Raw genomic sequence first — 20,055 nt, 5'->3', positions numbered from 1 at the left:
TTTTAGAGATGAGCATATCTGTCCAAAGTTTCACAGCTCATCAGTGACAGAGCTGGGATTAGAACCCAAATCTCTTGACCTTCAGGGCAATCCTTTTTTCTTATTCCCAGGCCCTGAACCTCAGGTCTCTGACCCAGGTCACAGGTCAGCCTGAACTTCCTTTACCAAACTAGCGAGCTTCTATGTTCTCCCTCACGACTTGGTCCACTGAAGTGAATGGGGGTGGTGGCATGTGTCTGCTCCTCCCTTTACCGCCTGAGAGAAAAGAAAGCTAGTGAGGGGAAAGCATTTAGAAAAGCTGAAATTGCTGTATAAATGTCACTGAATGATAAGATTGCCAGCTTGATGCTCTTCTCCCAGGAAGGATCAGCATGTCAGAGGCAGCATAATGGAAGGAAACAATTCACTCTCAGACACGTTTTTTTTAAACTGCCAGCGTTGTCAATTTCCATGGGGGCAGAGTGCAGGAGTTGGAATTCTAGTGTGAATGAACCCTGGGGTGGGCCGGGCTGGCTGGGAGAGACCTGGAGGTGTGATACCTTACCCCCCCACACCTCAGGGACACCCTGAGTAGATGAAAGAGTCCTTGCCCGGCTTTTGCAAAACAGGGGTTCACTCAGACCTGGGGAACCTGGCCCTAAATTGACAGTATCCAGATGGTGGTTTCTTGTGGCTTGTCCACACTCATCTTTGCCTTTTCAGAGTATTCCTCCATGTCTCTGTTTTCCATCAACACTGCTTATCTCATGTGTCACAGCCACAGAGGGAGTCCTGTTTGAAACCAGGTTGGGGAGTGATTTCCACTAAATTGTGAGCCCTTCAATAGCAGATGTTGTGTCTTGTTTATCTCTGTCTTTGCGAGGATTGATGCATGCTGAGTCTTTAATAAGTGCAGCTTTGGTTATTGAGACTAGGTGTTGAGTGAATAAAAGCTGTTCCCTTGGGGTCACTGGGTCCTTGCCGAGGGGTGGGCCTCTCCAGGGACAGCAGCCTCTCTGAGCATTTCTCCTTCTTCCTGTATGTTTTCCTCTCTGTTGGTAATTGCTCTCTCCTCTAAGCTTCAGTTGTGTTCCCTGTCTGTACCATCCATGTGTTCTGTTCTTTATCTTTTTATCTGTACATCCTGTCTTTGCAGCTAAATCATGCCTTTCCTTGACGGCAGGAGCCGTGTGCTGTACTTATTTGGGTCACCAGCATAGAGTACATGCTGTGTGTGTTTTCCGATGGGGAAGTTGGTCCCCCTGATATTAGTAGCCTGCTGCTGAATTGGAGGCCGACAGTGTCAGCCGTTCACTGCAGTAGCATTCAGCTGCCCAGCTGCTGCAGGTATCTGCCTGGAATGGGGGGAGGGGGTTATTGGGGGAAGCCAATCTTTTAAAGGGGCTCAGAACTCCTTAATGTGAAATGAATTAAAGAAAGAAACCATAATCACTGCCTTTAAGTCCCTGTTTCCCCAGGCATGGCAACTTCTATCTTGCTTGTCCACTGACACCAGCCCCAGGTGACACTGTGACTACTGAGAGCTGAAGGCTGTGTCTCCATCTCCTCCCCTAGCTCCGCACATCCAAGGGGCTTTGTGACCCACACACACCTGCTCAGTGAAATCTGTGTCATCTCCTCCTCGTTTAGGGCTCTGGCTGACATCTTGAGGCAACAGGGACCAATCCCCATAGCACACTGTGAAAGAGAAACGATCTCGGCTATCGATACCTCCCCCAAAGAGAACACGCCGGTCAGATCGTCCTCCAAAAACCACTACACCCCTGTGCGTACGGCCAAGCCGACTCCAGGTAAGTGCGAGCTGATTGCCTTGAATCTTTGCTGAGGCTGGTGAGAGGTTTCGGTGATGTTGCTGCTCCGATGAGGCAGGTCATGGAGCCTGTGCTGTGAGAGACTCTCTAATGGGCAGGCGGGCTTGTGAAAGAGTCTGGGGACTGTCCCCCGGGGGAGGGGTTGGCATGGGAGATACTGCAGCCACTGTGTCTGGGCTGGAAGACAGATGTTGATTTAGGGCATCTGTGATTTACTGAGTGGCTGGTGTAATCCTCTTACTTGAAAGGGAGCTTGTGGCAACCGTGGTGAAGTTCCGTCACCTACTTGCCCTGTGGGGGGAAGGTTTAGGCTGCCTAGGATGCTAAATATGTGGCAAGAAATTGCTGCAGTCCATTGCAGAGACCACTCAACTATTGGAATCTTAAAAGGCACTTTCTGAGGGTAGAGATTATGTCTGTATTGTAGGGTGATCCTTGCCTGTGCTCTGGAGAGTCCCTGGATAGATGACGAGTTGCTATATAATAGCAATATGCCTTCTACTATTTTACTTGGTCATTGCTAGAACCCTAGGAAGGAAACAGAGCATGGCTTATTTTCTCTGTTGTCTGGAACGATAATGAAGCTCAAGGAAATGAGTGACTCTGACAATGTCACTAACATGTTAATGATAATAAGACATCAGTAATGACAGTAACATAACCTCATCTTTATTGGGCTCTTGTTCTGTGCCAAGTGTGAAGGCCAAGCATTTTACATGTATTAATATTTTCTTATTCTTCATAGCAGTCTTAAAAGCACTTGTATTTTGGTTGTTTCATATGAGGAACAGAAAGGTTCAGAGGGTTCTAAGGACCCAAGGACACAGGGATCTAAGAAAGAAAGCCAGGATTTGAACTGATGCATAAAGGCAACAACAAGCAGGACTAGAAAACCCTAATATCTTAGTGGGGGATATGAATCCAAAGTATCTGAGAGGACAGTCTCCTTACAAGTACAACTGTAGAAGTCATCGCTCATTGTGAGCATTATAAGACCGCGTAATACTCATCCCAGCCTCTGACACAGCTTCTGTTTTGATATTTGGATCTGAAATCTTCACACCCATCACCCTTTCAGAAGATGGGCTAGGTGGTCTGAACTAAACCTGCAATAAGGATATGCAACCACTAGGTGGCAGTAGGTGTGTTGTAAATTCAAAATTATAGAGGATGTGCACTGAGATCAAATTTATTTTCCATTCATTCTTGAATTTTCTTAAGCTTATTAAATCAGAAATCATAAACTTGCCTTTAACATAATAGAGTTAAATTTTTTGAGACTTTGATAAAAGTTAGGGACATTCTCCTTAGAAAATAATACATATATATGAATATACGTATTCATCCAACATTTTGCATAGGATTTAAGAAGACTCATAGACTGTTCCAAAGTTAGAGGTCGCTGATTTAAGAGTAAAGATGAGAGATTCACCTTTGCAAAAAGTTTAAGATGCATTTTTAGCCTTACTGTCATAAATGCTTAAAATGTAAGCAATAGAAGGCATCTTGGCAAAAAACATCTACTCCCATACTTACCTGCCCAGCTGTACATTAGAATCACATGGTGAGCTGTTAAAAACGCTGGTGCCTGGGCCCCACAAATTCACCAGAACTTCTAGGGATGCATCAGTATGTTTTAAAAATCTCCCCAAGGTGATTTTAATGTGTGGACAGGGTGAAGAACCACTGGTCCAGATGGAGTCTTTCATTGTATGAGTGAGGACACTGAAAGACTGTGCCAGTGGCTCGCAATTGGGCTGCACATTGGAATCACCTGGGAAGCTTTAAAAATTAAGGGTACCTGGGCCCCAAACCCAGAGATTGTGATTTCATTGATGTTGGGGTGGGGCCTGAGCATGGTGGGGTATGTTTAAAGCTTCCCAGGTGATTCCAATATGGAGCAAAGTTTGAGAGTCACTGGACTATGGAAATGGCGTAAAGGCGCCATTTGAACTAATCCTTATGATCATTGCTCACTGTTGACTCTCACCGTGGTATTTAGACCAACTTTGAGTAGGGCGTTTTTGTCTCCCCAAAGATTCATGGTTGGAAGTGAGGCTCCTCCAGAACCTTGTCTGCAATTCCAGAACGCCCAGTCACTCTGGTATCCAAAGCACCCCTGGGAGTTTACCTTCACTCCTCTCTGCTCTGGTTTTCTCTGTCTCATTCACAGGCCAGCTAGTTTCCAGCCACTGAGTCCAGACTGATTAAGTAGACAGTCCTGATTTGCCCTTAATGCCTTTCACTGGGCAGGAAGATTTGTCATTTCTTCTGGTTTCTATATACATCCTCTCCTCTAGTGATCCGAGAAAGAAAGGAAGCTTATAGTTATATGATTCTCTCCTATGTTTGGAGAAATCCCTCCCTGTATTTCTCAGATTGGAGCTCTTTACTTTGCTTTTAGAGGTGGCAGTTGTTTGCCTGGGCCGGAAAGCACTTAAATTTAAGAGCAATTTCCTAACAACCCTCAACAGCTATGGCGTATGATGGACGCAACTGCTTTTCCAAATAGCTGACATCCTTTGCCACAAAATACTGCAATTTGAGCAGAATTTAAACAGAACTTTGCCTAAGAGTCCAAAGTGGTGACTGACTGTGATTTCGCCATTCATCACATCAAGAAACCACTGATTGAAGGAGTGTGGTGGCAGGAGTCTTTTAGGGGGATCTTAAGAAAGGTACCCGGAAACACCAGGAGACAGATGCGTTTTGCTTCTCAAAATGTTGTCCATGAACCTACCTCATCCACGTCATCTGGGAGTTTGTGAGAAAGGCAGCACCTCAGGCTCTGTCTCACCTGCTGAATGAGAAAACTGCGTCCTAAAGAAATCACTTAGTAAACAAAGTTTGAGAAGCACTGGAAAAGCGTGGGCTCTGAAACATATCTCCTCAGTTTGTTTTCTGGCCCTAACCGTTGCTACATGTGTGACCTCGGGCAAATTTCTTTGCCTTTCTGAGTTTCCTTGTCTGCCCTTGAAGTTAATAGCACCTACTGCCTAGAGTTGTTTTAAGGATGTAATGAGTTAAACCACTTAGAGCCTTAAAGCAAATCCTCGCATGTAGCAAGCCCTCAAGGTTAGCCATGACTGGGTTATGGAAATATATGAGGTCGGACAGTTAAGTTCGTGAACTCATCCTAGAAAACGTGCTACATACCTCATTGCTCAATATCACTATGGTCACCTTTGAGGTACTCCCCTTGGAAAGCTATGCACCGACACCAGTGCCTAGTCCACCCTTCAAAGCAATTTCAGAACTCTTTTTCTGGAATGACCATCAGAGCTGTCATCACATTACCCTTGATGTCCTGAATGTCATCAAAATGTTTTCCTTTCAATAGTTCCTTTATCTTTGGTTAAAGGAAGAAGTCATTGGGGGCCAGATCAGGTGAGTAGGGAGGGTGTTCCAATACAGTTATTTGTTTACTGGCTAAAAACTCCCTCATAGACAGTGCCGTGTGAGCTGGTGCATTGTCATGATGCAAGAGCCATGAAAGGTTGGCGAAAAGTTCAGTTCATTTTCGCGTAACTTTCATGCAGCCTTTTCAGCACTTCCAAATAGTAAACTTGGTTAAATGTTTGTCCAGTTGGTACAAATTCATAATGAATAATCCCTCTGATATTAAGAAATGTTAGTAACATTGGTACAACAAGTTTGCGAACTTAGTTGTCAGACCTCGTATTCACCACTCACACAAAGGAATCAAATATGAGAGAAACAAAGGCATTGGTGTCCTTTGACCAGGTAGGGACCATGGAGTTGTGTCTGAAATGAAAGCCCCTGGGCCCAGGTTTCCTGTGTTTGGCCCCTGCTTGAGGCACCTCCTCTGGAAATGGAAGTGCTTCGTAGGGCTTTGTAGAGCTTGTAGAGCCCTGCGAGAGTCTTGGACGTCGAAAGCACAGCCTCATTTAGTTTAGGAAGTGGAAGTGAGAGTCCTTCCTTAATAATAATAAAAACAATGATACCGTAAGTAGTACAAGTACAATTTATGGAGCACCTACTATGTGCTGGACACTCTGTTAGACATTTTATTTGTGATGGAGAGTGGATCTTGTAACATTTCTTAGGTATAGGAGTTCCTATTCCCACACTGCAGAAAATTCCTCTTTCCTTCTATAAGAGTCTTTTATCCTAACTCTTCCAGAAGTAGCTTTCCAACTTTCAAGGGAGCTTCATAATGGACAGTTACCTTGGATGTAGAAAATTAGCGCAGCCCACTTCCATTCCCCACCCCTCAAATCTGGCTGCCTCTAGACCCTCGCTGCTCAACGTGTGGCCCCTGGGCCGGCAGGGGCTGCATCCCATTGGAGCTTGTTAGAGATGCAGCGTCTTGGGCTCTTCCCCAGACCTACTGAATCAGAATCTGCGTTTTAACAGGATCTTTAGACAATTTGTGTGCACCTTAACATTGAAGAACATCCTCTTAGCATAGTGACCCCCAGCCCTGGCCATGCACTGGAATCATACAGGCACTTCTGAAAATACCAACGCCTGGCCCTCACCCCAGAGATTCTGATTTAATTGTTCTGGCGTAGACCCTGGGCATTGGTGTTTTTCAAGACCTTCCCTCCTGGTTCCATGGTTCAGCAAACTCTGAGAACCAGAGCTGAGAGGGACCCTGTCAAGTAAGGAAAGCATCTTGAGGACGGTGGAACTTGGGTTCACATCAAGATCCAAAAGATGGAGCCCGGCTGGTCCAGGTGAGTCGGCTGCGGTGTGAAGTTCTCTCCAGGGCAGTTAGGCAGAAAAGAATGGAGGACTCACGCTTATCTCAGGGAGGGCGTCAGTCTGCAGCTATGAGTGGGGACACCTGTCAGCAGCAGGTATGAGTAGAAATTCCAGAATTGATTAGAGTGTCAAGTGGAGCCAGGCATCAGGGAATGTGCCACATCTGTAGTTGCAAGTCCCCTGAGCCCAGGATCTCAAAGGCTTGCTGTAGGTTTGCTTGGTGTTCATGGAAGGGAAGAGTGGAGACCTCGCGTGTTTACCTGGCCCGACTCACTGACTCACAGGTGGGGAAGAGTGGGGTAACCGTCCCTTGCAGTAGCAATGACATCATTTGTTGGGCTTCCAAAGTTTTGCTCTCCAACTTCCCATTATCAAGAGTGGCATCAGCTGGAGGAAATAAATATTTATGCCCCAGCTACACACCACTGTGAGTTGTATAAATGAGCAATCAGTCATTCTGCCTCTTGTCAAAGCCGTACGCTTTAATGGCAGACTGAGGGAGCCAAGGGATGTGACGCTAAGATTTGTGGAGACCAAGAATGAAGGCTGGACTCCTAAGACAGGGGTACTTTGTCACAGCCCTGCATGGCTGGCCCCTCCGTGCTCCCCTAACCCCAGACTATTGCCTTCTGCTTCTGTCACTGGAACCCCAACACCCTGTTCCTTCTCATGCCATGCGTGTTCTTGCCTCAGGGTATTTTCCCCCTCAGTTTGGTGGCCAGAAACTTTCCAGAACCAGAGGTATGTGCTGTGAAATTTGATGCTCACACAGCACCACCTTTCTTAACCAACTCATGTAATGCCATCCGTCCCCTGCTTTATTTTCTTCAGAGTACTCACACCATCTAACATGGTATATTGGCTAGTTTGTCGGTTTATTGTCTTTGTCCCTAGCAGAATGTAAGCTCCATGTAGGCAAGGGATTTGTCTTTTTATTCTCAGTGATATCCTAGACCCAAGAACATTGCCGGGAAGATCATCATCGTTGCCCACTGACTATGTTCAGGGAATGAATGAATGAGGACGCTGTCCTTTACAAGGATGGATGTAGGAACCAGCATGTAGGTATTGGTCATAGCTGCATGTGGAAGAGCTCCCATCAAAGCTGACGCCCCTTCTGCAGTCCTCTTTATAACATTAGTGTGGAGTCAGTCACTTTGACAGCCCAGTGGGCTGGTCATCTGTTGGTGAGCTGAGCTGAGGCCCTGGTTTCCGGTGCCCGGGCTTCTCACCAAACTCCAGGGCCTTTCCTCCTGTCTCCATGGTTCAGCATGGCCAGAAGTGGGGACTTCACTTCCCTGGCTGGGCTCAGAGCGGCCCTGCCTATTCTGCTTACTCTTTCAAGAAAGACTCCTTTACAGAGGTCTGAGAAGCCCAGGCAGCTCAGATCCCCTCTTCCCAGGCACAGGTTTAGGACTGCAGGTGAAGCCAGGTGACTTGGGCCATACACCTGAACTCTGGGAAACTTCTGGTCAACCTCAGCCTCTCATGGGAAAAGGGACTTTTCTTTTCTCAATCATCCTCAGAGGAACAGATTGTCTTATTCTAGAAGGGCCTGAGATTGATCACCTCACAAGACTAAGGGGATGGTGAGATTGGCTGACCCAACCTGTACTTGGCCTGTGAGGAAAGTGAGGCACTCAGGGGCACCTCGGTAAAAGGTGGTAGGGCCAGGCCTCAGCATCCAGCCTCAATGCTGGAGTTGAAAATGTGGTCTGTGCCGCTAGATAGACCTGGGTGTGAATCCTGGATCCCCTACATCACTTCGATTCCATGTCTGTAAAATGGGAATAACTAGCACCCTCCTCAAATGGCCACTGAAAGAGTTGAGTGAAATAATCCATGTATTTTAAAGGCGTGGCACTGGCATGGCTCAGAGTTCATGCTCAGTAGCCATCTGCGTTTTCATCATCAGCATGGGCACTGCTTCCCTCTGCCTATGTTCCTTTTCATAGTTTCCCTGATCCTACTGATCCATCTCTTACCTTGGGGGGTCCTCAGCTTTTCTGTTAAAACATTCACTAAGTTAGCCTGCAGTGGTCCTGTCTTTTCGTTCTTGGTACCACTTTCTTGGCCATTCCCTGTCACTTCTGAGTTTTCTATTGGCAGTAATTTCTTTCTAAACCTATACCTGTTGTTTGGACAGTCTCCTAGCAGGCTGGCATTGGCCTTTCCCAAGTGGGGTCTCCTAACTCTTTGCCCAGATGTTGGGTCACCCCCACTTCCTCAACACTGTGCCCTTGTTCTTGCAGCCATTGTCCTGCAGGTCTCTGCCTGGGGATGACTTAGGGTGAACTAAAGGCTGACCACAGCAGCCACATGAGGCAGCAACTGTTTGACTATTGCCTTCTTAGAGGGTAGAAAAAACCCAGAAAGTTCACTGAGTCAAGGCTGGTGGAAAACAAAAGGTATCACTAATCCTTGACAACAGGAATAACATTAATTGGTGCTTATAATATACCGTGCTTCCCCGAAAATAAGACGTAACCGAACAATCAGCTCTAATGTGTCTTTTGGAGCAAAAATTAATATAAGACCCGGTATTATATTATATTATATTATATTATATTATATTATATTATATTATATTATATTATATTATATTACATTATAAAGACCCGGTCTTATTTTACTATAAGACAGGGTCTTATATTAATTTTTTGCTCCAAAAGACTCATTAGAGCTGATTGTCCGGCTAGGTCTTATTTTCGGGGAAACATGGTAGTTAATATGAAGTACCAGGTACCACTATACGTGCTTTACCCATGTTATATCCTTTACTCAGCACAAGTCTGTGAGGTAGTATCACAGTTATCCTATTTTACAGATGAGAAAATTGAGGACAAGGAGATTGGAGACCTTGCCCCAAGGTCATACCCATAGTCACCGGTAGAAAGAGGATTTCTAATCCAAGCCTGGGCTTCAGGGACTGTGCTATTGAGCTGCTCTTCTGTTACTGTTTTTTATATTTCACTTCATATTACACATAGACAGCAAGGTATCATTCATCTCAGCTTCGCAAAGAGCGGGCCGTTACACTTGACCCCAGCTTTAGACATGGCAGCATTTGCCCTTCGAAGCATCTAAAACTGATTTTTGTGTCTCACTGTTTCTAAAAGATAGGGGCATTATGCTAAATACACTACATATCACTCTGTCTTCCCAAATAGTTTACAATGAGCTTATCACGTGCCCGATGCCGTGTTGGGTACTGCGGGGTCCATGAATGGAGCTCTATCAGCCCCCACCCCCTGATGAAGTTTGACAAGCACGTAGACAGCCCCACAAGGGCAATGCAGGGTGCAGGTGCAAGGGAAGGAATGGGAAACCTGAGATTCCGTGGAGGCCAGGATGCTTGAGGGGGCCGTGAAAGATGCCCAAGAGTTCAACGGGCTGAAAAGGAGGGGTAGTGGGGTGTGAAAAAAGGTGTGGGCAGCCTGTGGAAATCACAAGGGGGGTGAATCAAGTCTGGAAGGAACATTCTGTGAGAGGGATACTCTCAGAGGTTCAGTGTGTGTGGGTGTGAGGCCCCTTCACAATGCAGAGGTCTATGGGTTCCAGGGTCAGCGTCTATGGTTTGCTGTTACTGTTTCCTGCATTGGGTTCAGCATCCTCCTCAGCATAGCCACTCCCCTTTCTTAGACGCTAAGGCTTCACTCTAGACTGAGCAAGCAGACAACCAAGCTTCTTAAGTTTGTGTGATAAGTAAGAGTCCACAGGCCCTGACCACCTTTCTCGATGAAAGGACCTGCATTTTATCCATTCTTTTATGTTCATTTTGGTTGTTCTCATATTTTCCTTTCTTTTTGGGTTTGGGGACACTGCAATTGAGTGATTTCTGGACAATGAGAACATTACATGGTCTATTTCTGAGCCCTTCCCCATTTATATTCTTGTTTTTACTTGGTTCTGTGTGATACTGGAACCTTTCTATGAAATTCCATCATTTGATTCATCCACGCCTTCAACCAAGAATGAAAGGCAATTTAGGTGGTGGTTAAAGGCATGGAATATGGAGCCAGACTGTCTGGTGTTAAGCCAGACTCTACCTAGATTTCCCCATCTGTGAAATGGGACCAATGATAGTATCTCCCTTCTAGGACTATTGTGGTGATTAAATGAGTTTTAATGTAAAGTGATCAGTGCAGGGAAACACTGTTTTAAGTACGTACCACCTCATATGTTGGTCCCTATGTCACATGTGGCTGTTGAATGCTTTCAGAGCCTTGTAAGGTTTCAGAGTTGGTATAAAAAAAAGAATGTAAAAATATCTCCATAACTTGTTTATATGTTGAAATCATATATGTTGAAATGATAATATTTTGGATATATTGGGTTAAGTAGAGTTCATTACTAAAATTAATTTCACCTGTTTTTATTTTTTAACGTGACTACTAAAAAATGTACAATTATACATGTGACCCACATCTGTGATTCGCGTCAGATTTACATTAAACAGAACTGAGTTAATTGTTAGTAATATTAAGTGTCTACCTGAGTTTAAGTTTCAGTCCTGAACAAAAACACACCCTCTTCCTTCATGGAGCTTCCACTGTGTTGGAGGAAACATCAAGTAAACAAGGAAATACCTTCAGAGAATGCTAGGTGCTCAGGACACAAGCAGGCAGGTGATGTGTTAGGCGAACACTGGAGGGAGGGAGTCCTTTTTTGACAGTGTGGTCCTAACAAGTGGCACCTGACTGATGGGGAGGAGGTCACCATGAGGACATCTGGAGGAAGAACGTTCTAGGCAGAAGGAACAGCAAGCGCAAAGACCCTGAGGCAGGAGAGCGAACCTGGCATGTTCAAGGAATAGCAAGGAGACACGGTGCCAAGTGGTGAATGAAGGAGTGGGCAGTGCATGATGAGAACAGAGGGAGAGACATGGGCCAGCCGTGCAGGGTCTTGGAGACCACAGCACGAAGTCTGGATTTTATTGAACTACGATGAGCTGATTTCTGTTTTAATAAGATTACCCTGGTTGCCAAGTGGTGGAAATAGGCTCTGTTGAGAAGCAGAGTAACCAGTGAACATTTCTAATAACAACTTGGGTTAATGAGAGCACTTTCTCTGACTTCCTCCTCCACAAGGAGATACACCCACAAAGGGCAAAGTGGTACAGCCATTGCCTGTGGGTGTCAGAATCAGACAAACCAAGGTCCAATCCCAGCTCAGCTTGGATAAGGCGACAGCCCTCTTAGTCCGGGGCTCTTCCACTTTTTATGGAAAGGGCCAGATTGTACGTGTTTCAGGCTCTGTGGCCATAAGGTCTGCATTGCAGCTACTCATTTGTGCCACGAAAGTGCGAAAGCAGCCACAGTAATACGTAAATGATTGGGCACAGCTGTATTCCCATAAAACGTTATTTACAAGAATAGTCGGTAGGGAAGAATTTGGCCATGGTCTCTGGTTTGTCAATTCCTATTTTAACCTCTCTCTGAAAGTCACAGGCACCTTCCAGGTGACATTTACTTCCATGTGACGCGTGAATAGGGACACATCCGTCGCCAGGATGCTGCGGGGGAGCCAATGGCCAATCCAGAAACCCAGGATGTGCTCCTTAAGTGTCAGGACCCATTTCCTGTGATTCTGGCCAGAGTGTGGCCGGATCCTGATTTTACAGCCAGTGGAATGGGCCCTAATGAGGGTTGATGGATTAACTACATCACAGTGGAGACCAGGGTCTTCAGCCTTGACCTTCTCGGTGGCTTTGTCTATCACCCGGGTGATGGTATGGAAAGCGTGCATATTACATTTACAAGTGACAGATCACTAGGAGGGCTGGCCAGCACCCCGTGGATCATGACAGACTCAGGGTTCACAATGTCTCCATGGGTGTAGACACCCAAAGGGTACATTGAACAAGCCCCTTTGTGCTGTTGAAAGCTCATCTCTCCTCTTGTATCTCAGATCCCATTTATTTCCCGTCCTCAGACACCTCGCCCCTTGATCTGTACCCCCTCCCTTCCTTCTCTGCGTGCTCCGTTCCTTTAGCATGTAAGTGTGCTCCGCTCCCCCACCTCAATGCAGAGGGACAGCCCTCCCTCCGTTTCACACCCTCCCACCCCCCTTCTTCTCTCCCTGACAGCTGAACTTTGCAAAACAGTTGTCTACACCTGCTGCCTGACTTCCTTCCCTCCCTCCCACTCTTCAGCCCACAGCCTACTGGCTTCCATCCTCTCCTTCACACAGCTTTGCAAGTTCGAGGCGCAGGCTCCCACTTGGTCTGTGGCCGGAAGGGCACTCCCATCCCTTCCTCCATTAACGCCAAAGCTCTGGCCACCTGAGCCCACTCAATTCTTGGGGGCACATTCTCTCTGGCTCCTCAGGCTTCCCATGCATGCTCTGCTTTTGGCTGTCTGGAATATTCTTTTCTTGTCCACTCTCTATCAGTCTCTTCTATTCCTCGTTATCTCTCCTCGGCTTAGTGCTCACTTCTCCCCATTCCCTGGCTGGGTGAGCCTTTCCCCTGGGAGCCGATGGCAGCTGGGCTGCCTGTCAGTGTGGAGTCAGTGGAGTGGGTGAAGATTATCAGCCCCAGCTTGGAGCCCAGCTCACGTCTTCCTAACTAACCCAGGGGCCTTGACCAAATTACTTAACCTCTCTGTGCCTCAGTTTCCTGGTCTGTAAGTTGGACTCTCTCCCAATGTATTGTAGTGAGGAGTAAATAAGTTAATAGCCTCTTTGCTATCTGGTTTCCCCAAGGCACATCTGGCATCAGCCCAGCTCACCCCTTGATCCCCGGTGCCTGGCTTAGGGCCTGGCACACATGAGCCATACAGTGAATGGTGCGTTAAAAAATCCTGTGTTTGGGTCAGAAGACCCAATAAGTCCCATGTGGGGAGCAGCAGGCCATGTGAGAGAATCATAGGGGTGTATGACTCTGTTTTGTGAGAACAAACCAAGGAGATCAGTCGGTACCTCTTGACACAGCTGTTTTCAGACTGGAAAGAAGCGTGGGTCTGGATCCGAGGAGGTGACATGCCTGCTTTCCTCTTGGCTGGTGTGCTGAACCTGCACCACGGAGGGTGACACGACTTCTGCGAAGCCTGAGAACCTGGTTCTTTAAATGATACTAACTGACGGTACTTGTTAAAGCACTTTCCATGCACTGACTTATTTAAATTTGGTAGCAACCCTATGAGGCAGTCCTTATTATCGTGCCCACTTTGCAGATGAGGAACTTGAGGCTCGGGGGTCTTCAGAATCCTGTCCAAAATACACAACCAGGAGGGGGCTGGTCTGGGCTCTGAATGCAGGAAGTCTGACCATGGAGCCCCAGCCCTGACGACAAACTGACCGGTGCTGCAGACAGGGCACTGGAGCCCCTGCAGCTATGTGAAGTCTGTGCTGTGGCTGTGGCTCTATGTCTGCTCCTGGTTGCCCGGTGTGTGGACTTGGGACTGCAGGGAGGACGCCAGAGGAGACCAATGTCTGCTCAGCCTAAGGGCAGATGTTCTCCTGATGTGAACCCTCAGCTCCAGGATAGACTGCGTTGCCATGAACTGAGCCAGATGCGTTCAAGCAAGGCGGGGGGGGGGGGGGGTCATGGCATTTTCAGCTTGCGGGGAGACTGGCCTCGCAACTTTTAAGGTTCTCCCTTTCTGAGATATGCTAGGAACTATAGCTGGCATTTGTTGAGGGCGAGCTGTGCTCAGAGCTTTCTTCTGTGTGTCCTCGCACTAGCCCAGCAGACGTGGCTGGAGGGGCAGGGCACAGTGGGACATCCCCTGCCCGGTCCACCCTTGTCAGTGGCAGGTGTGGGTCTCAGCCAGGCTGCCTGATGCCGAGCGCACTCAGAGTGGCTACACCAGTTTGCCTCTCTCTTGGGATTCTGTGATCCTCAGGGTCAGAACCCTGTAGAGCCAAGTCATCATTCCATTCCCAATGCCCGGCTTGTCATGAGAGGAAGAGTTTATTCCCACTTCACAATTTAATCCCATTTAGAAAGTGAGTCCCAAGTCCCTGTATTTTAATCCAAGGTGTGGTGGAGGGAGGTCGAATGGCTTTTCCCAGCCTGGGATTGCCTTAAGAAGGGGTGTGCCTGGATACAGAGCCTTCCAGAAGCCAGAGGAGCTGCCCTTGCTCTGGCCTGGCCAGCTGCACCCGAGGTGTCCTCCCCACCCCCAGGGCCTGGGCGCTGCAATGGCTGTGTCAGCTTGGCCAGAACGGAACCCTCCTGCCCCTCCCGCCATGGAGGCAGTCTGAGTCGGGGGCAGATGGAGCCTGATCTCACCATATGGCCGAGGGAGAAGGGAGAGTCACTGAGCTGGGCCACTAATTACCCAACATGCCCAGGAAGCAGTAGGATTTAGAATAGGTTCTGGCTGTCATGAAAATGAGGTACAGGGGAGAGGGAAAGCCAAAGAGCTGTGGACAGGGTTAGAATTCACAATTACCTTGGTGAGTTGGCAAAACAGAGGGACCAACAGTACACGGTGCAGAGAGGACAAGAGCAAGAGGGCAAGGAAAACAAATAGCTGCGGACTCGAGGGAGGGCGGCCAAACGGCCCAGGCCCTCAGGGCTGTGAAGGATAAGAGCTCGCTAGACGAGAGGGCACCCAGCTCCTGTCAGATTGGGCATTTCTCCCCAGGGGGTTCCAGGTCCATTGCCTACAGAGTAAAGGCTATTTAGGAACCAAAGATGGAGGAGGAGGAGGAGGAGGCGGCTTTGAGCCATCCACAGCTAGATGTGAAGCGCCCAGTATGTGCTGAGCATTCCATTAGGTTCTACGGGAGTGAGATGATGGGTTAGACACAGTCCCAGCCTCAGGAGCTTAAACCCGGGAGCAGAAAGACAAGACTATACAATGACAGGATAATCAGCCATACAGATGCCCCACCAGAATTACAGGCCACAGGCTCAGAAGGTTCAGAGAAAGCTGCTCTGGTCAGGGTGGGCATCATTAAGTGCCTCGAGGGGTGGGTAGGATTAAATGGGCGAGGAGGATGGTGTAGGGTGTTCCTGGCTGGTGAACTGGGGCCAGTAAGAGCCTGTTGGGCAGGGATGCCAAGGGAACCCGCAGTTTGCGAAGAGGAGCTGTGACCAGTTCCTTTGGAGAGGTTGGTTGTGGCTTTTCTGTAGACAGACGGTAGTGATTAAAGAACCGGGGGAAAGGCCAGAAGGAACTGGATCTCTGTGTCCTGTTGGAGAAGGCTGCTCTGAGCAGGGGATTCTCCCTCCCCTTTTAAACATAAGGGCTGTGTCCCTAGGGGGCAGGAGAGATGTGGAAAGTGGGGAGTGCCTACTGTAGAGGTGCCATGTGGCTCATTGGGGCTAATGATGGGATGGGAATGGGGCAAGATTGGACCCTGCAAGGGAATTTGCAAGAGGAGAGGAAGCTTGTGAGGGTCTGAGGTGAGAGGTGCACAGAGGAAGAGGCATGAGGACCACAGCCCATTAGCATCACCTTGGGAGGAAGGAAAGGGAGAGGTCAGAGTACAACTCAAGATACACCGATCCCTTAGTTTAGGCAAAAACAATTTTGATCCTTTACTGGGTATCAGGCACTGGGGACATGGGAGTGAACAGAACAAAGTCCCTAGTCTCATGGCGCTTCATTCAATTAGAGGAGACAGAAAATAAATCCATAGACATACAACATAAAATCAGGTAATGATAAACACTTCAGAGAGATTTAGAGCAGGGAAGGGAAGTAGAAAGTGATGGGAAGTTGTAGGGAGAAGCCTGATTTGAAGGGACCTGAATTATTAGTTGAATTACTGAAGCAGAGATGGAATGACTGAGAGAATGAGCCACGTGTGATGTGTGTGTGTGCAGGGCAGAGGTGAGAGCCTACCTGGTGTGTTTGGGCAACAAGAAGACCAGAGTGCCTGGATTGGAGAGAGCCAGAGTAGAAATGCAGCAGTGGATGAAGTCAGAGAGGTGGGGCCTTGTGGGCCACGTTAGGGTCTTGAGTTTCATTCTGAGCGTGACAGGAGCCATTGTGGGGTTCGCAGCAGAGAAGTGATACAATCTGACTTGTGTTTTATATAATCACTCTGGCTGTCACGTTGAGGATAGACGCCAGAAAGGCAAAAATGGAGGAAAGGAAATGGTGGGAAGGAAGTGGGAGCTATCACAACATCCAAGTGATGGTTGGGAGACGGAGGCTTGGGCTGGGTGGGAGGGAGGGAGGACATAAGAAAGACTCAGCTTCAGGGTATATTTATTTATTCTTAACTTCTTATGCTGAGCAATTTTTAGCTAATGAAAAATTTTCAAGTGATTGAATGATACAGTGAAATCCAGTATGCTCTTCAGCAGTTACCATTTGTCTTTCTCTCTCTTCCTCTTTCCTCCTCCTCCTCCTTTTCTTCTCATTGTCACCGTCACCGTTTCCATCATTATCATCACCATCACCATCACTATCACTGTCACCGTTACCATCATCATTATTATTGCCGTAATCACCATCACTATCATTCCTATCACCGCCATCATCATTACATCACTTTCTTCTTCTTCTTCTTCTTCTTCTTCTTCTTCTTCTTCTTCTTCTTCTTCTTCTTCTTCTTCTTCTTCTTCTTCTTCTCCTCCTCCTCCTCCTCCTCCTCCTCTTCCTCCTCCTCTTTCTCCTCCTTCTCCGTCTCCTTCTCCTTCCTCCTCATCATCAGAACTGAACTATATGGGAGTAAGTTGCAAATATCAAGATAATCATGATTCTTGACTCCTAACTGCCCCAGCATGTATCTTCTAAATTCAAGGATATTCGCTTACATAACCACGAAACAATTACTAGATTTATGAAACACATCTTTGTTACTAATATCTAAAAAAAATATGCAGGATTTATTCAAAAGTAGAAATTAGAGCATTTGCTAATGGGTTGTATGGAGGTATGAGGGGAAGATAGGAGGCACAGATGACTTCAAAGGTTTTGGCCAGAGTGAACGGTTGATGAGAAGGGCCAGGCCTGCAAAAAATAGCTGAGCGCTCTTACTCAAAAGAAAATTAGGAAGGCTCTGAGTGTTTGTTGCTAGATGAGCTGAGCTGACCGAGGCTGCCAGTTCTCCAGTGGGTGTTGCCACAGCAATTATAAGGGAAGTCAGAAAATCTGGGTCTCTCTCTCTCTCTCTCTCTCTCTCTCTCTCTCTCTCTCATACACACACACACACACACACACACACACACACTTCTCCCAGGGATCTAGCCCTAAATTTAGCCATTGGTATATCTCACCATAACTAAGCAGAACCAATAATGACCCATTAGACTATAAGTGCCTTGAGGACAGGGACATGTATACTTTGCTTACTGTATTCACAGTGCACATATCTTGGCACTTAGTAGGTATTCGATAACTATTTCTTGAATAAATGAATGACAGAATGAATGCTGTTATTTAATCCATTAGACAGGGTACAGCAATCATAATTATGTATGCTTACAAATGACAAAATACTTAAAACAACAGTTGCTGATACAAAAGAGAAGTTCCTCTCTCTCTCCTGTAAAATAAATCCGTCCAGGGATGACAATGTTCTATAGTGTAAGGGAGCTCCTTTATTCTGGTTGCTGTGGTTTCCTAAGCATGTGGCTTCCATGTCATGGCCCAAGATGGCTGCCCAAGCTCATGCCATCATGTCTGCATTCCAACCATCAGGAATAAGAAAGAACCAAGAACACTGTGTTTCATTTCTTTAAGGACACTTGCTTACAGGTGCCATTACCACTCCCACTTACATCACGTTAGCCAATGTAGTCTTTATTTTGGGTGGCCATGTGACCAGTGAAAATATAAAATGAGAAGAATGACTCATGGGGGACAACTAGTGATCAGCGTCACAGTGTGGCCTGGAAGGGGGCTGGGTCTATGTGACACTGTGTACCACAAACCATCGGTATAAAACGCCATCAGGTATGTGAATCACTGTGGCTGCCATCTGCACGTCCCACTGTAACAATAATTAGTTGTGTCATTACGTGGACTGTAAGTGCACAGGAAGGGTGAGGTCACTGGGCCGCCCCTGCAGAAATGTCTCATGCTCTGAAGCAGTTGTGTTTCTCTACTTTTGATTCTGATGCAGAGGCCACAGAACATCACCCCAGGAATGAAGCCAGCGTAGGTTGGGAAATCTCTGTGTCCCTGGCTGTGAACTCCCTAGAATCCAAGGCCCTGTCCTTTCACCTTTGGGTTCCCACACCTTCACTGCTGGTAATGCTGGGCTCTCCCGCTCCCTGTAGTGTAGCCTGTGCCTACTGGATGAAGGGAAGGCAATGCATTTAGGTTATTCAGGAGTTTTACCAGATACAACAAAACCAATTGTTTGTAAAGAGAACATTCATGGAGGTTTTGCTAGAACGATCTAGAAAGTATGTTGCTGTGGACATTGCTTCAGCCTAACCACCTATCCCTGCAAGGAGGCAGGAATAGTCCCTTTAGGATAAAGACCCGTGAGTGAGTGGGGAAGACGACAGCCAGCCAGCAGCTGGGCGAAGGCCCACACTTACCTCCCCTGCTTCTTGATTCTGATCTGTATTCAAGCTTCATATTTCCCTTTGTGTGTGTTTAGCTTAAGGGTTTATCACTGCAGCTTAGATGTGTGATGAAGTAGATAAGCTTGCACTTTAATAAATGTGGCATTTCTTTCCCCGTGAGAATTAGATGAAAGGAAATGGGGTCTCAGAGGAGGCCGGACAGGGCAGGCAGGCAGAGTGGGGTGGCCGTGACAGTGAGAAGACACTGCCAACCAGATGGCTGCAGCCTGGGGGATGTTGGGGCACAGTTTAGGGTTATTTTACAGGGAGGTGGCAGGGCATCCCCGTGGCAGAGAAACAGCCCAGCGTTTTCCATGGAAAGAAGCTAATGCAGCAAAGTCTTAGGCTAGAATCCTCCCTTGAGTGAGCAGTTTGGGTCCCCAACTTGACTCCTTCCGATGCAGCTGCAGACACCTCCTGCAGTCAATCGTCGGGAAAGGACATGGGTGTGAGTTCAGGGCTGCCGGCCTTTACTAGGCCCTGGTTTCAGCTGCACCAGAGAAGTGGCATTGTCGTGCAAAGAGTGGGTGAGTTGTGTGACCTTGAGCAAAGACATTGCTTAACTTCTCTGGACCACTGCTTGCCTCTCTCACCGGAAGAATACTAATATTTCCATGCTGGATCCTTGTAGAGATAGGAGACAGTAAATATAAAGCAAGTAGCACAGTCCTGGCACCCAGTTCATGAGCAATACATGGTAAGCATTGGTGTATTATTATGGTGTTTGGATCCATGTTGTTCAATAATAATGTTAGATCTTGCCTTTCATGGCTTTCAGAACTGGGAACTCTACTGTCCTCTGTCTGGTCCATGGGAACCCACTTTCCTAAGAGGTAATTGGATAGGAATCCTGTGAAGTTGGTAATATGATTATCCATATTGACTCTCAGAGAGGCTGACTGACTTGCTGAAGGTCACACAGCCTTTACATATGTGGCAGGAGTGTTTACAAGAGCTGATAAAAACAGGCCCTCTCAACTCTCCCGGTCAAGCATTGTTTCCAGGCCTGTGATTTTTTCATTTACAGCCATCAGG

General features: G+C 47.2%; 1 protein-coding gene across 4 annotated transcripts in view; it reads left to right on the top strand.

Moving 5' to 3' along the window:
- The window catches only part of SHISA6 (shisa family member 6), a 305,553-nt gene that overhangs the window by 22,430 nt on the left and 263,068 nt on the right, over nt 1-20,055 (top strand). For all 4 annotated transcript variants that reach the window (XM_074319591.2, XM_074319590.2, XM_074319589.2 and 1 more), the window contains exon 3: nt 1,630-1,790. In XM_074319591.2, the coding sequence (XP_074175692.1) occupies nt 1,630-1,790 (161 nt within the window). The remainder of the gene's footprint in view (nt 1-1,629; nt 1,791-20,055) is intronic.

Source organism: Rhinolophus sinicus, chromosome 12 (assembly GCF_057876585.1).
Source record: "Rhinolophus sinicus isolate RSI-liver-muscle chromosome 12, RSI-T2T, whole genome shotgun sequence".
Classification (NCBI taxonomy): domain Eukaryota; kingdom Metazoa; phylum Chordata; class Mammalia; order Chiroptera; family Rhinolophidae; genus Rhinolophus; species Rhinolophus sinicus.
This window is presented reverse-complemented; position numbering and strand designations above follow the sequence as displayed.